Raw genomic sequence first — 16885 nt, 5'->3', positions numbered from 1 at the left:
CGTTTGTCAAAGAAATACCTAAAAGATATGACGGGAATGAAGATGTGTTTTTCAAAATCGTTGGGAAACTCGGATTTATGGGGTATTAGCTAAGGCATGCTGTCGGTAATTTATATTGCCAACTTTAAACTTCTTTAAGAACTAATTGGGCAGTTTAGGGATTATGCAACTCTTCAACTTTTCTTTCTTCTCTTTTTTGATACATTAAAAAAATCATTTTATTGCTTTTTAAAAATCATCTTTTATAAAGGCATTTGCAAAAGAAGGGAGAGGTGATGAAAGGATTTTCCTACCTAAGTGGCTCTGATAAAAGGACTTGTGGAGGAAAATTGAGCAATTCGCAAAAAGGAGATTTCAGCGTATGGGCAAATTTCAGTTAGGGCACTCTTATCACAATAACCTGAAAAACTGAAAGAGGGTGACAGTATGTATGTGGGTGAAAGGTGCTTCACGATGAGCATCAATTGGCAAAGAGAAGCCGACCCTTTTGTTCTTAACTCTTGATTTAATTGATGACAATGTTTTTCACAAGCTTTAGAAGCAAAGTAAAAGAAAATAGGAAAAGGAAAACAAGAACACAGTCTAATCTTTTGTGCTCAGTCCTCTCTCTGTATATGTGCATATCTCTGTACCCATACAGTCACATAAGCTATATTTGTGTATATCACCAGCATACATATAACATCAATAACAGTACAATATCACTGATATTCCAGAGTTGCAAAGCTGTTAATACAGTACAGTTTCATTCTGTTGTTAGGAGACATATTTTGGCTGTTAAGTCCTTAAAGTCTTTCAATCAAAGGAACTACAAGTACTCTGCTTACAGTCAGTGATGGTGTCATTGATGAAAATGGTGGTTTTATTTGGTTCTCCAAGCACTGCACCCACTGGCATCTGGAGAACTAATTCAAACCTCTCTGGACCCTCCAAGATGGGTTGTCCCAGGTCATCAAGGATTGTCACTTGGAATATCTGCATATGCACTCCTGGTGCAAAGCCCAGAATTCGGCTGACGCCAACATAATCTATTCCGGCTAGTGGGAAAGGAAAGGTCAAGAGTGAGACTGTAGGATTCACTTTCACAAGTTTTCCTTCAAAGAAAAATTTTCTTCGGGGAATAATCACATTCTCCTATATACATAGCAACTTCAGAATCATATCTTGTGGGCTCAACCCCCAGAAAGAGAAAGTTTCCATATTCTACTGAATGCCATGATAGTCTCTCATCCATGAACATGGGCCATCCTCATCAGTGTTCTCCATGTTGAGACCAGGCACATCACTTTTTAAGTACTTCCACAAAAATCCCACTGATAGACTGAAGGTTCTCTGAAGGCAACTTCAATTTGTAGTGAAGAATTTATCTTTTTAATTTTTATTGTTAAGATAACTATCAGGAATTTAATTTTCATTAGGTTTCACTCATTCACCTTTGCTAGATATTTGGTTAACCTTATCACATTCTGCTCAATTTTACTAAGTCATGGAGTTGGTGCCACTTTCTGCGTTATTAATTATTTTGTAAGTTAGTTCACCTAATCATATAATTTCTTTGCTACTTATTTAAAAAAGTCATCAAATGTAAAGACAGCGGTAAATTATAACCAGTAGAATACAATAGAAGACCCTAGGTAATATAAATATATTAATAAATCGAGGAACAGAATATTTATATTGTCTCAAGGTATCTCTCCATAAAATAATTATTAATTGCAAAGGAAGAAAAATAACTTCACAGTGGGGAGACCTGGAAGATACCACTTAACCAAGTGATCAAAGTTAACACCACCATTAATAGGATAAATGGAAATGGTGTGCCATTTGATTGGCTCCAGTGACAACACAGTGTCATCTCTGCAACTTTCCTGCCAAAGATGCAGAGCCTGAATCTAATTATAAGGAAACATCAGACCTGGTGGATCTTGAATGAGGTGTTTGGATTAAATTGCAGTAATTTTATCAAGTTAATTTCCTGATTTTATGCTTGCATTGTGGTCATAGAGGAAAATATCTTTGTAGGAATGGCATTCTAAGTTTTCAGAGAGATGGTTCCAAATTTATTGACAACCTACTCTCGATGGTTCAGGAAAAAAAACCCCTGCTTTTCCTGTACTTGTCACTTTTCTGTGAGTTTGAGATTGTTGCAAAGATATTTTTTAAAAAAGCCATTAAATAATTACATTTAAGAAAGACAAAGCAAGATTATGCTGAAAAATACCAGGGCAGGAGAACAAGGAAAAGAGACTTTTGGATCTTTTACACTTTGGTTCAGGTCTTGAGTCTATTGCTTACTTGTACCAACTACTGAAACTCTCTGAGTCTCAGTTTCTTTAATTGCAAAATGGGGTAATTATTGCTATTTTACAAGGTTGTTGTGAAGATTAGAGATAATACAGCAAAGATTCTAGCATGGAGTCTGGCAAATAGTAGGCATCTAGTACAAAGAAATTATAATTATTATTTATGTAACAAGTTATAATGATATAGTATAACTATGTATGCATAATTATTATTGTTAATTAACCAAGCTGAGCAGAAGCATTACTTAAAAAAAATTTTTTTTTAACATTTACTTATTTTTGAGAGACAGAGATAGAGCACAAGCAGGGGAGGAGCAGAGAGAAAGGGAGACACAGAATCCGAAGCAGGCTCCTGGCTCTGAGCTGTCAGCACAGAGCCCGACGTGGGGCTCAAACCCATGAACTGTGAGATCATGACCGGAGGCGAAGTTGGGCATTCAACTGACTTAGCCACCCAGGTGCTCCACAGATGCATTATTTCTATTAGTCCATCCCCACCTGAGAGCTAGCAGAAGGGTCATTACTTGTATGCAAAGGGATTATCTAAATGAATTCGAATTTTATTTTCCCATCCATAAGTAAAATAGCCCAATAAGCCAATTAGTCTATTTATTTTTGTTTCCACAAACACATAGAGAGTGAAAAATGACCTCTGTAAATTAAGAAAAAGAAAGAAGAGAAAAGAAAAAAAAGCAAGAAGAAAAAACCAAAAACCTACTAAAAAACCTTTTAAGGATCATTACTGGTTTCATGTACCATGTGCTATGATATAATCACTGGAGAGTTATAACATGTGAATTCTTCCAAGAGCAAGCACCGTGCTCTAAATCTGTCTTTATTTTCCTTCTTTATATTCCTGTTTATGGGTACATGCTGAAACTGGGTTTACAATTTGAGAGGTCAATATAGATTTTATTCTCTTGATGCTTCATTAGTTAGTGTAGACTTTAATATTGCTGGGTTTTATTTGCAAGATTTGTGCTTTTATCTTAAAATATTCTCATGTGCCTTGGATATCCTGAACTAACTGATTGTCCATGACCCAGGAGACTAAAAGGTCCCAGATGACAAATGAGAAAATGTGGATATCATTGTAGATGGAAATTCCCCTTTCTTTTCCTGTTGAACTATTCTGTGTTTTGGGTTTTTGTTTGTTTATTTTTTGGTAAAGCAGCTGACAGGCTTGCCAGAGCAGGTAGTATCCAGAACTGTCTAGCTCCACTGTCAGCCAGGCCTTAATTGTCCATATCAAGAGGGGCAAAGGTGAGTGGGCCATGAAGACACGATGCTTAAGCCAAGGAAAATGCCTGAGTCAGAGTGCAAACCTCCTATCCTTCTAGGATCTAACAGTACCTGGGTTTCCCCAGGAGACAGGCCTGATTCAGCCATTAAAGAGGTATTTTGGTCTGAAACACTGTTATGAACAGCTTATAGTATCTACAAATATTCTGAACTTCAGAAAATTAATTTGGGTCCATGACAATCCAATGGGTAATGAATGGATCATAAAGTCTATTTTATAAACAGCAAAAGTCATTACATACACAGACCATCTATGTGCTCAGGTAGGAGAAACTTAAAATCAGGGTCCATTAACAAAGACCAGGCATACTACACTTAACAGACTAGTCTCCACCCTATACATATATCTTGATAATGATATATTTTTTATTTAAAAAAATGTTTATTTTTGAAAGAGAGAGAGAGCATGAGAGGGAGGGGACAGAGAGAGAGGGAGACAGAGAATCCCAAGCTGATAGCACAGAGCCTGATGCGAGGCTAGAACTCATGAACCATGAGATATGACCTGCACCGAAATCAAGAGTCAGATGCTCAACCAAATGAACTACCCAGGTACCCCATGACACATTTTTTAAAAAAGTGGTCCTCTCACCTTCTGCTGATGCTGGCTCTGTCTTCCTGGAGCGCACAGTGACAGATGATGCTTGTGAAAGGTCAGGGCCTGTCCTCCAGACACAGATCTCTAAGGAGCCAGCACTTTCATCGACATGATACTCAGCATTCCCAAAGTGCAGGGTAGGCTCTAGGGAGGCACCAAAGGACAAATTAAGAATACTTCAGCCCACCAGGCCAACTATCTCATTAGCCCTGTGACCCTGGATGTTTGTCACAATCATCAGACTTGACAGATCCCACAGACTGGAGAAGGAAAAAACAACATACACACACACACACACACACACACACACACCCATGTCAGAATCACATGCCACAAATTTGACTCCAGGAGGTGCAGTGAGATAAGATCAGCTAGAATTCTACTCACTTTTCTGTTTCAAGAGATTTCTGTCATACAAAGAAATTTCTCTGTTGGGGAAAATTGGCCAACTAGCTGTAACTCAAGCAAGTCAGTTATTGTTTGGGAAAGGATGGTGGGGAATTTACAAGGCTTTTTCTCAGGAGAAAGTGCTCTTTATGTTGAGGGACAGTCTAGCCAGGGTTCTGAATTTGAGGACTGCTGCTGTTCCTTTTTTCATAACACTTGTTGATCACAGGGATAGACAGAAATCCTAGGGGGTGGCAGGATCCCATGAGCTGAGATGCCAGAAATGCTCCACTGGAGGCAGAGAAGGGGGTCCCTAGATAGAGTAGGTTGAGGAAGCCAAAGTGGAAATCAGACTTTAGGGGGCAGGTAGAAGGGTAGCCTATATTCCTCCTGAAGGGAGGAAAAGTTTGACAATGAGAAAGTTAGGACTTTTATGGGTATACCTATTTATATCTTGTTCTCGGTGTTTTAAAAAGTAGCCCATGAACTTAGCTGACTATTTAAAGCTTACACAGGTTTAGCTAGCTGTTATACCAGACAGCTATACTAGCTGTCATGGAAAGGTTTTAAAATGAATGTTTGTGTAGACTGTGAAATCTGGAGGCAAGAAAAAAATGTAAACACCAAGAAGCAGCTTCACCATGGAGGAATGACCCCCGAGAGAGTAAATGGAAAGTTAACATTATAGAGGTGACATCTTTGCAAGCATAATGCAACACGGGAGCATATCTGGATTAAATTTAAAATTTTGGAAGGTGGAAATCAAATTTAATAAGCATTATTTACTCAGGATGTATTTTAGTAGATTTCTTAATGCTGAGGAAAGTTTTACTCAAAGTTTTAACATGGCATACAAGACCTCTCCTTATCTGACTGGAGTCCATTTTTCTGGAATCACTGGGCACCACAACTGGCCCTGTGCCCTGTTGCACTAAACAGCTCACTGCATACCCAACACACTGGGTGTTTCTGGGCCTTCACTGTTGCTGGTGATTTTTCCTGAGCTGGAACTCTCTTCCCAAATATCCGATTTCACACATTTCTACTCATTCTTTAAGAATGTGATTAAGAGTTACCTGCTCTGGGAACCCATATATAACTTACTCAAGAAATTCGGCATTCTTTACCCCATGCTTCCTAACATTCTGAGTAGCTCTGTGCCTGAGGGGTGGGGCACCCTTGCTATGGGCTCACCGTAGATGGGAGGACTGCGCTCACAGAAGAGGGGGGGGCATTCTGTCTTTTCTTCTTGCCTAGACCTTTCAAGCCATCTCCCCATTGCTGCCGATGAATATTTCAGATACTTCCAAGCTTGGGACAGGACAGAGGGAGGAAAGGCAAAAGGAGCAGGGAAGTTCTTTCTTAGTGGCTATCATCATGGTGATCACATGCTCTGGTCTTAGACGATGGAAGAAAACTGATTCTCTTTCTCACGGGCACTTTTGTGTGTTCTCTAGAGAGCCCTCACTCCTGTAGTTGTGTATTTCTCATTTGCTGTTCCCTTGATGAGGATGATGCATCTCTATTCTTGTGGGTCACTTAATCATTCCTCAGTCCATTAGCATTGGCAGTGCTTCTGCTTAGGCTCATTCACCCCTCTAGATGGCGCCTGCAGACAAGACCTAAGACGAGTTCATTCTGGCTCTCTCCCCTGTGTGCCTGGCTCACATTTGGTCCATGGCAACCTTTCTGCAACTGTTGCCTTGACAAACTCTAGGAATACTGTCTAATCCTGAAGCAGCCCCTCTTTTTTGCTCATCCATCAGAGCACCCAACCAGCTTGACTCCTACGTTGTGATTTTCCAGGTAGAGCCAAACGTCAATTCACTGTGTCCTCCATATTGTACAGGACACACATTACTTCCCAAACGGTCTCCTTAGAACTCTTTTTCTTAAGATGTCTGGGTGGCTCAATCTGTTAAGCATCCAACTTTGGCTCAGGTCATGATCTCACAGTTCGTGAATTTGAGCCCTGCATCAGGCTCTGTACTGACAGCTCAGAGCCTGGAGCCTGCTTCAGATTCGGTGTTTCTCTCTACGCCCCTCCCCTGCTTGCGCTCTCTCTCTGTCTCTCAAAAAGAAATAAATGTTAAAAACATTAAAAAAAGAACTCTTTCTCTTGATTTATGACCTCTGTAAAAAGTTAAAATGTTAAAGCTACCAAGCTAACACGCTATTCTGTGTTTTTATGACAACCTTACACACTTCTCAGGGTCAGGGACTATAGTCCAAGCATACCCTCAGTGACACGGAGGCTGGTGTATTACAAGTACTGAAGAATTTGTCAAAAAAATCATTTTAACTCACTTCTGTTACATTTTGAACTTATTACAAAGGGTTTTTTTTTTGTTTTTTGTTTTTGTTTTTTTTTAGGTTGGGACAAAGTGATCTGATATTTTAGCACAGAACTTATTCTGTATTATGTATAGGGAAGGGCAAGAGGTAAGAAAGAGAAAACATACTTGGGTCATATATGTTGCTATGCAGAAAAAAAAATGTGCCAAGCCTCTAGGAATATAGTCAGATGTAAGATGTAAGAGGAGGATAGTGCCACTTGGAAGAAAAATAATGAAACCCTCCTGAGATGCTCTGTGTATGGCGCATCAGGAGATTTGTTGAAATGGAGAAAAGACTGCCTCTGTGTTGCCCAGCAGTGTCTCCAGTTATCTTTGTCCTAGGTCTGTCTAAAGAACTGAGGTGATGGCAGTAATCCTTAAGGGAAGGCAATTATGAGAGCATGACCCCATCACACTTAACGTTAAATTGATTCCACAGCCGTAGATGCGTTTTTATCTCCTTTCAAAGAAAATGATGGTTGTGACCCCAGCACACTTACGTTAAATTGATTCCACAGCCATAGATGTGTTTTGATCTCCTTTCAAAGAGAATGTCCTTTAAACAGAAATAGGGAAAAGGAGTATGACAAGTTGGGAAGTGAAGCGCTTACAAGAGATATGACTGGCATGTAATTCAGTGGAATTCAATGTCCAGATTCAGGGAAATTTCATGACAAGATCCAGAAAGGACTTTCAGAGGAAGTGACAGAAGCACTATTGGTAAACATTGAGAAACCCCTCAGAACAGGGTAGATGTCAAAAGATGGAAGGTAGGAAAATGTCTTTTCAGTTGCCTCAGCAGAGAAAATAAAATCCAGAAGCAAACTGGTAAGCTTAATCTCTAGAAAAATTCTCGAACAGTTTATTTAAAATGATTTCTGAATTCTTAGGAAAGAAAGAGGTGATGCCTATGAGTCAATATGAGTTCTTTAATATCAGGCCTCACGAAGTCAAATTCAATTTTGTTTTGTTCAGTTAAACACCTACTGAACATCCCCTCTGTGCTCTAAGCACTGTGGTAGCTAATGGGGATATAGAGGAGTAGGTATATTTTGCCCTCAAGGTATTTTTGGTATAAGAGGGCAGCCACACCAGTTTCAATCAGCTGACCCCTGCGTGCTTGGACAAGAGAAGGCACAACGTCAAGGCTCAAAGGAGGAGTCCTGGGAGGAATAAAGCTGTGCTGGATCTGAGGATGAAGGAGAATGGACCAATGGGAAAGCTGGGAGGAATGTTCCAAACAGAGTGGCTAATACGGAAAAAGGCACATAAGCCTGAAGAAGCCTGGTGTCTGGGGAGAAATACAAGCCTTTGTTTCCTAGTGATATATGAGATGAGAGTAAAGGGATATTGGGAATGCATTAGAGAGGAAGGTAGAAGCCAGATACTGCAGGGACTTGGATCAATTTGAAGTAAATGAGTCTTTACTTTTTAGACTCTATAGAACGTGGGAACCGATTTTAAGCAGTGGAAAGGTGGTTGGCTTTTGCTGTTGTTTTCTGTACATCTGTCTAACTTCAGTGTGAGCTACAGATTGAAGGAAGAGTTAACGTTACCAAGTAGGAAGCTACTGCAATTACCAGGTGACACATGAGCATGGTTTGAAGTACATACTAGTATTAAGGTTGAAGGGGGAGATGAATGGGGTAAGTGTCCTGAGCAGCACCCAGTGGTTGGATGTAGGCAGCTTCTAGGATGCCCTGGGGGTGTGGGAGTGGAATTGTCGATAACTTAGTTGGGAATATAGGGGGGGAAATAGTCTAGACCAGGAGTAAGAGAGGGCAAGATGATGACATCTGATGGGATATCCAAGTAGACAGGTCTAGAAAGGTTTAATGTGTGAATCTGGAGTTCAAGAATCAGGGCTCAAGATAAGATTTGAGGGTGTTAGGCACACAAGTTGGAGTCCATCCTGTATAGATGATATAATCATCCAATATGGATGAATAAAGAGAATTGTAGTGGCGGAATCAACCTTTAGGGAAACTGGCAGAGGGGAAAAAGTGCAAAAGAGAAACAAAAAAAAAAAAAGGAAAGAAAAGAAAGAAAGAAAAAGGAAGGACAGACAGATGAATGAAAAAACAGATTGGTGGCAAGAAAGGGGGAACCAGGAGTATCAAGAGCAGAGAGTTTTGAGAAAAATGAGTGGTCACAAGGTCAAATGTGGTAAGCATTTCCAGAAAGATATGTGCAAGACAACAGTGGCAATCAGTGCAAAACAAAAAAATACATCTTACGAGACTTTAAGCTGCAAAAAGTGAACTATGGCACCCAAGTTTAAGAACAAAAACAGTGGGGTGTTTGGGTGGCTCAGTTGGTTGAGCATCTGACTCTTGATTTCAGCTCAGATCATGACCTCATGGTTTGTGGGTTCAAGCTCCACATTGGGCTCTGTGCTGATGGTGGGGAGTCTGCTTGGGATTCTCTCTCTCACTCTCTCTCTTTCTCTCTCAAAATAAATAAAAAAATAAAAAAACTTTAAAAAAAGAACTGAAATAATTTTTTCTATTTATGAAGCCTGTGGCAATTGTATTGTAATATGAACAAGCCTATACAGCACAGTGATACTCTTTCTTCTGAATGGTTTCCTAGTTTTACAGCACAGAAAAAGGTCTTTCAGGTTTTAAAACCATTTATGTGTTGAACTTTATCTTGGTCTTGCAACAGTATTAACCACATAAAAAAAAAGTTGGATGTGCTGATTTCACCAAAATGACACCTTGTTTATATGCAATTTCTTTACACAATTTTTCTTTACAATGTTTTCTTAAATCTGTCATCATTCTGTTCAATACCCATTCAATGATAAAGATACTAATCTATGTGGCAATCTTTATAGGCAAATTTTATGCATGTTATACAAATCTTATTGCCTCAGGACAAAACTAACAGCCCTCTATGAAACTGGACATCAATTCTTTCTTTGTAGCAGATTACAAGTTTTCAAATCACATCATAAAAACTGAAAGAAACCTCCTCAGTAGAAAACAGGAACCTGCTATAAGTGTTTAAATATAAAACAGACACAATTTGCTAATTAAAAGTGTCCTCAGGGGGCTCCTGGGTGGCTCAGTCAGTTAAGCGTCTGACTTCCGCTCAGGTCATGATCTCACAGTTCGTGGGTTCAAGCCCCACATCCGGCTCTGTGCTGACAGCTTGGAGCCTAGAACTTGCTTCGGATTCTGTCTCCCTCTCTATCTGCCCCTCCCCCACTCACACCCTGTCTCTCTCTCCCTCAAAATAGATAAACATTAAAAAAAAAAGTGTCCTCAGTTTCCTCCTGCCCCTGGTACAGGGCCAGTGGAAGTTAGGGTCTGAAGCCTATCACGCATTCATTTAGCTAATACTTATTGGCCATACTCTGTGGTATCTGCCCTCATCAGTTGCTGTTTTTTATAAGGGATTCTGTGGTAGTGCAGGGCCAGGATCTTGGATGGTTCAGTTGCCTCTGCTCCTGAATGATTTCTTTTCTTAGAGTTACTCCATGGTAGTTGCCTTTACAAAGGTATTCCTGTAGGTGACCCATCTGACAAGGGGATATTTGATCTCTGTTTAAGGAAGCAAAACACTTCTCAGAATCTAGCTAAATAGAATAACAACATTTCATCCCTTAAAAGGTACAGCACAGGGAATACAGTCATTGGTATTGTAATAGCGTTGTGTGGTAACAGATGGTGGCTACACTTGTGGTGGGCACATCATAACATAGAGACTTGACCATCACTATGTTTTACCCTTGAAACTAATGTAACATTATGTGCCAACTATACGTCAATTAAAAAAATTATCTAAAACAACCCAAACCAACCAAACAAAAAAACCCATTGCATTCCAATTCTAATTAGAAAAAAAAAAGTTTTCCTTCAACTGGCTTGGCCACATCTTTAGACTGCTGGATAGTTGGCCTAAATGAAAACCTACTTCTGCTACAAGATGATGGACTCGACATGTCTGAACAAAGAAAGCATTATTGGTTCTTAACAAGTGCCCAGACTATGGCAAATTACACACAAAATCCTAACCCTGGAAAATGAGTGTGCACTTTGCTCAATATTTTCCCAAACCGTCAATTTTGTAAGACACTTGTTATTCCTGACTGAAACGACAACTATATTACTGCCTGAGATAGACTACACATTAGAGTTTGATAAAAGTTTAGTGCTTAAAAACTGAATTAGAGGAATTGTCATTTAACATCGGTATTCCAAAAGATTATAATCACGTGGTAGGCACACGTGGCTATTTCTCAAGGAGAAGGTAAAATGGTACCATTCAAAGGAACCAGTAGCATCATGAATGGCAAAATCTCTGAATACCTTTAAGTCTAGTGACTAAAGTGGAAGAAGCACCCATAGCAATCATTCAGGGGCAGTTGTTACCTGAGCGCCACCGCCGGGACCTGAAAGGGGAGGAAGTCACACCTTAGAATTTTACAGAATACCTTTGCTGAAATATCATTAATTCTGACTGTGGAATTGGGATGTTTTAGGGCACTTACTCAGTACAGTCCATCTGGGGCTACAGGGAACGTGACTGTGCAGCCTCAGCAGAGTGGGGCTAGATTAGTATGGTCACATCTGTAGCAAAATTGCTTTATGAAGTTTACTCTGTGTGGGACCTAGAAAAGAGAAAGCAGCCAGAAGAAAGAATGGGCTGTCCATTCCAGCATGTTAAAAGGAAGAGTATTCTGACCATGGACCTTGAGAGTCCAGGACTCCCGACAGTCTTTGCCCAGGCTAGATAGAGGTGGTTCTGTGGCTTGATGGCATTGCTAAGATGCACATCAAACAATTTCCTGCTTATAAGGTCGTTGCCCATGTAGTCTCCTTTAATGAGTGGGTACTGGGGTTTTCTAAGCTTAGCAAAGTGCTCCATCATCAATAAATGTTAAAGGATCTGAATGCAAGTTTCCTGGATTCAACCATTACTAACAGTGACTTGCTCAGAAAAGTATGTAGCGATTAAGATTGTTTATACTGAACTAAAAATCGTCCATTATTTCTGTACATGACTGTTTCCCCATTCAAAAGATGTCATGATTTTGAGAAGTCTAAGTAGAGATCAAGTCAGATGTGACAGGAAGGCAAGAGAAAGACCTTATTTGACTTTGTGGTCCTGTGCTAAGTGCACAGTAGGTCACTATAAATGTTTCTTGAATGACTTAATTACTTAAGAATCTACTAAAATCATTTCAAACAATACTGTAAGTTAACAACTGTATCATATACTGGATTTTGTGTTAATTTTCTTCCTTTTTGTTCTATTTTTTTCCCTTTCTTTTTATATTTAGCATTGGAGAGTGACACCATTTCTCCATTCTAAACATGGTAAGATTTAAAACTACTAAGGTTTTTAGGGGTACCTGGATGGTTCAGTCAGTTGAGCGTCTGACTTCAGCTCAGGTCATGATCTAGCAGTTCATGAGTTGTGAGTTCAAGCCCCACATCGGACTCACTGTTGTCAGCACAGAGACCACTTTAGATCTTCTGTCACCCCCTCTATCTGCTCCCCCTCCACTTGTGCTCTCTCAAAAATAAAAAACAACATTTTGAAACTAGTGAGGTTTTAAAGTAAAAAGTAAGTGGGGATATGTCAGGACTCAAAGAGAAAGTATTTCTCTTTGAGGGATTAGGACATGGACTTATTTGAGGGCCATTATTCAGCCTACCATATTGACCAATAGACTTGAATGTCCACCCCTTTGACAGTTATTCATTTCTTACTGTACACACAAACACTGAGATTTGGGTTAAGAAGCTCGGTCCAAGCTCTTCCATAAGGTGGGTCCAAGAGTAAACTCACTTTTGAGCACACCAACAAAGTCATAGTCCATTCTGAGCCCTGTGAAATTTCTTGCTTAGCTCTGATGTCTGTTGGATCATTTATGCTCATCTCTGGTATTTGTAGTTTTGCAGGACACTCTGGTGTTTTGATAAACTCTTAAAAAGTGTTAGGGAAAGAGGTTGTAAGAAATATACTTCTCACTGGGAAAAAAAAGAGAATCATTGAAGGTTGGACAATCTTATTCTTTACTTTTGCTTTAGTTTTTCAGGATGATTTTTAAGAAAAATTTCTTCCTAAATGTGTGGGTAAAATTGCAATGTACTTCCTTATCAAAGTGTAACTCATTATATGCTTAGAAAATGTTACAGCATGAAAAACTATATAGTGTACAGACATTATTTTGGGGGATCTCCTAGAACCCAAGTAGAAAAAATAGCATGAGTCAAACAATAGGAATTTATTTATCTGGAGGAAGCCTTGGAGAAACAGAAAACAAAATGGGTAGCCTGAATCAGAAGGCCATTCAAATTCAGTGATTAGCCGTTTTACCTGACTTTTTAGGAGCAGTGTTTTAACACAAATTTTTAAGTTCATGACAACATTTAAAAAATACTCAAATATTCTATAGGGTATTTCATTTTATAGGTATGAGTAATGATTAACTAAAGCCTTAAGAAGGACTTCAAGAACTGTCAAATTCTAGGGGCGCCTGGGTGGCTCAGTTGGTTAAGCATCCAACTCTTGATTTTGACTCAGGTCATGCTCCCACGGGTTCATGATATTAAGCCCTGCATCGGACTCTGTGTTGATAGCATGGAGCCTGCTTGAGATTCTCTTTCCCTCTCTCTCTCTGCCCCTCCCCTGTTCATATGCACTCACACTCTCTTTCTCAATACATACATACATACATACATACTTTGGAAAAAAAAAAGAAACATCAAATTCTAGAGTTGGAAGCGTCCCTAGAGATAACACATTTAAACCTCCTTACTTTATGGATTGGGAAACTGAGCTCCAGATAGCTTGACCTGACCAACGTCACCTGGAGAGGTTGTAATGCCCAGCCTCAGAATGCCATCTAATCTTGCCTAGATCTGAACACAGCAACTCACAGCCGCTCAAATCCTGACAGAAGCATGTTTGAGAGATGAAGCAGTCTGAGACTGGTAATGAGATAGTCTGATCCTGCTCCTGGCTTTATCAACATTTTCTCTTGAAAGTGCCTCTTGTAGAAAGGGCAATTGAGACCTAGGAAAATAATATTGGGCTTGATACTTTGTATCACATCTGGGGCATGGGGTTGGTGTTGAGGAGTGAGGAGACCCCTTCTTCTCTGGCCAAATTTCAGCTGGGATACCCTGGAACTAGAGCCAAATTTTTTGTCACATAGGGTAGGAAGAAAAGTCTGGATGCCTAGACATGGGAGCTCCATGGTACCCTTGTACCATTTGAAGAATCATGTACTTATTGTTATGAGCAAGCCCCCTTATGCAGCTAAGATGAGGGTCACTGTGGGCAGTCCAGGTTGGAGAATCAGATACTTAACTTTGGTCCTCTTCTTGGCTTCTTTCTAAGTCTTGGGTCACATCCTTAGGCTGTTTTTTTTAAATAAATTCATACACAAATATTTTATCTTCCTGAATTATTTTTTTGTTCTTGGGGTTGGTGATATCTATGTATTTGACAAGCCACTCACAGTCTTTGGAGAAAGGAACAGCAAATAGATTTATCTCTCAACTGTTGAAGGACAATGTAATAATAAGGCAGTTATTGCCAAGAGTTAATAAAAGTAAAAGGGAGCCTACAAGATGGGAGAAGATATTTGCAAACAACATAGCTGATAAAAGATTAGTATCCAAAATCTGTAAAGAACTTATCAAACTCAATACCTGAAAAACAAACATCCAATTAAGAAATAGGCAGAAAACATGAATAGACATTTTCCAAAGAAGACATCTAGATGGCTAACAGACACATGTAAAGACACTCAACATCACTCATCATCAGGGAAATACAAATCAAAACTATGATGAGCTATCACCTCACATCTGTCAGAATGGCTAAAATTAACAACACAAGAAAAAACAGGTATGGGCAAGGATGAGAAGAAAGGGGAACCCTCTTGCATTGTTGGTGGGAATGCAAACTGGAGCAGCCACTCTGGAGAACAGTATGGAGGTTCCTCAAAAAACTAAAAATATAAATACTCTATGATCCAGCAATTGCATCTTTGGGTATTCATCCAAAGGATACAAAAGTACAGATTTGAAGGGGTACATACATCCCAATGTTCATAGCAGCACTATCAACAATAGCCAAACTATGGAGAGAGCCCAAATGTTCATCAACTGATGAATGGATAAAGAAGATGTGGTACACACACACACACACACACACACATATGCACAATGGAATATTACTAAGCCATCAAAAAGAATGAAATCTTGCCATTTGCAATGACATAGATCTATTTATGCTAAGTGAAATAAGTCAGTCAGAGAAAGACGAACACGAAATATTTCACTCATGTGGAACTTAAGAGACAAAACAAATGAACATATGGGAAAGGGGGTGGAGAGAAGAGAGGGAAACAAACCACAAGAGACTCAATGATAGAGAACAAACAGGGTTGACAGAGAGGGGTGGGTGGAAGATGGGCTAGCTGGGTGGTGGGTATTAAAAAGGGCACTATTGTGATGAGCATTGGGTATGTGACATGATGAACCACTGAATTCTACTCTCGAACCCAATACTGCACTATATGTTAATTAGCTAAAGTTGAAAAAAAAAAAAAAAAGGAATCATGCAGGTTACCTAGGGAAAAAAAAGAGTTGAAAGCAGGAAATGGACTTACCATCATTAGGATCAGCCAGGATAACCACCTTTGTCGTGGGGAACTGGGCTCCCAGTCGCCCTCCCACTGGCAGGCTCAGTGAAACACTGAAGGATTCCTCCTCTTCATAGAGGGAGTCATCGATGATCAAGACCCGGCAGCTTTTCTCAGCCTCATCCTTGTCAAAGTGGAGGATGCTGGCGCCATCTTCTGGACGGGAGACGTAGTCAGAGAAAGATAATGCAGCTGAAGGAATGGAGCCTGAGGCAGAACCTGTAGGAATATGAGATGGAACAGAGAAGGTGAGAAGAAATGGAATTCCAAGTAGGAAACCTGTTCCCCACTGGTTCTTCAAACTATTTTTAGGTAACGGCATGGAGCACAATGCTATCTGAATTATAAATCATACTTACCTCTGACAATCATAGTTATTAATATTGTACTTAGAAGGCTTTCAGAACAGTTATTTCACAGTTAGTGGTCTTTAAATAGGGTACATACTGAATAAGTTCTGTTAAATTAGGGGCTAAATAAACTGAAGGATCACAAAATACTAGGCTTGGTTTAGCTTAATTCGTTCATGTTACAGATGGGAACACTGAAATGCAGAGAAATTAGGATCAGAGAGTCCATGCCATGGTCGTGGTACAGATGTCTTCCTGTCTCTCCCCTTCCCATAGCCACAGAGCTACAGAGTACTGTCTACGTAATCTGACTCTTCACGCCCTGACTAGAGTTCCTTGCATGGCACCAAAATGCAGCCACAAAATTACTAGTTATTTTAGAGGAAGTACAGGATTGATTGGAAGATTTCAGTTTAGATGCACTGTGTTTTAAATTTTATTGTAATGATTTACATACATTAACATCCCCAAATTTAAACGTACCATTTGATGAGTTTTGACAAATGTATACAGTCATGTAGCCATTACCACAAGCATAATACAGAACATTTTTATCCACCCATAAAAGATGACATATACCTGTCGCAATCCTTCTCCTTCCCTGTCTCCTAGCCCTAGAAACCACTAATCTGTTTTCTGTCACTACAGATTTACTTGCCTTTATGAGAATTTCATATAAATGAAATATACAGTTCTTACTCTTTTGTGTCTGATTTCTCTCATTTAGCACAATGTTTTTGAGATTCATCAGGTTTTTGTTTTTCCTTTCTATTACTGAATAGTATTCTATTCAGTATGACTATGCCACTATTACTGAATAGTATTCTATTCAGTATGACTATGCCACAATTTATTTTTCTACTCACCACTTGATAATTTGGGTTGTTTTCCATTTTTAGCTCTTCTGAATAATGTTGCTATAAATATTCTAGTACAGG

The 16885-nt window shown here is 39.5% G+C and overlaps 1 protein-coding gene across 1 annotated transcript in view; it reads right to left on the bottom strand.

Annotated features, from left to right (window-relative positions):
- Nucleotides 1-792: 792 nt before the first annotated feature.
- FREM3 (FRAS1 related extracellular matrix 3) overlaps nt 793-16885 on the bottom strand; it is a 91306-nt gene continuing 75213 nt past the window's right edge. Inside the window, exons 6-8 of the mRNA XM_042933916.1 lie at nt 15565-15816; nt 4198-4347; nt 793-1037 (exon numbers count right to left, since the gene is read on the bottom strand). Of these exons, the coding sequence (XP_042789850.1) occupies nt 796-1037; nt 4198-4347; nt 15565-15816 (644 nt within the window). The 3' untranslated portion in view covers nt 793-795. The remainder of the gene's footprint in view (nt 1038-4197; nt 4348-15564; nt 15817-16885) is intronic.

This window comes from Panthera leo, chromosome B1 (assembly GCF_018350215.1).
Source record: "Panthera leo isolate Ple1 chromosome B1, P.leo_Ple1_pat1.1, whole genome shotgun sequence".
NCBI classification, from domain to species: domain Eukaryota; kingdom Metazoa; phylum Chordata; class Mammalia; order Carnivora; family Felidae; genus Panthera; species Panthera leo.
This window is presented reverse-complemented; position numbering and strand designations above follow the sequence as displayed.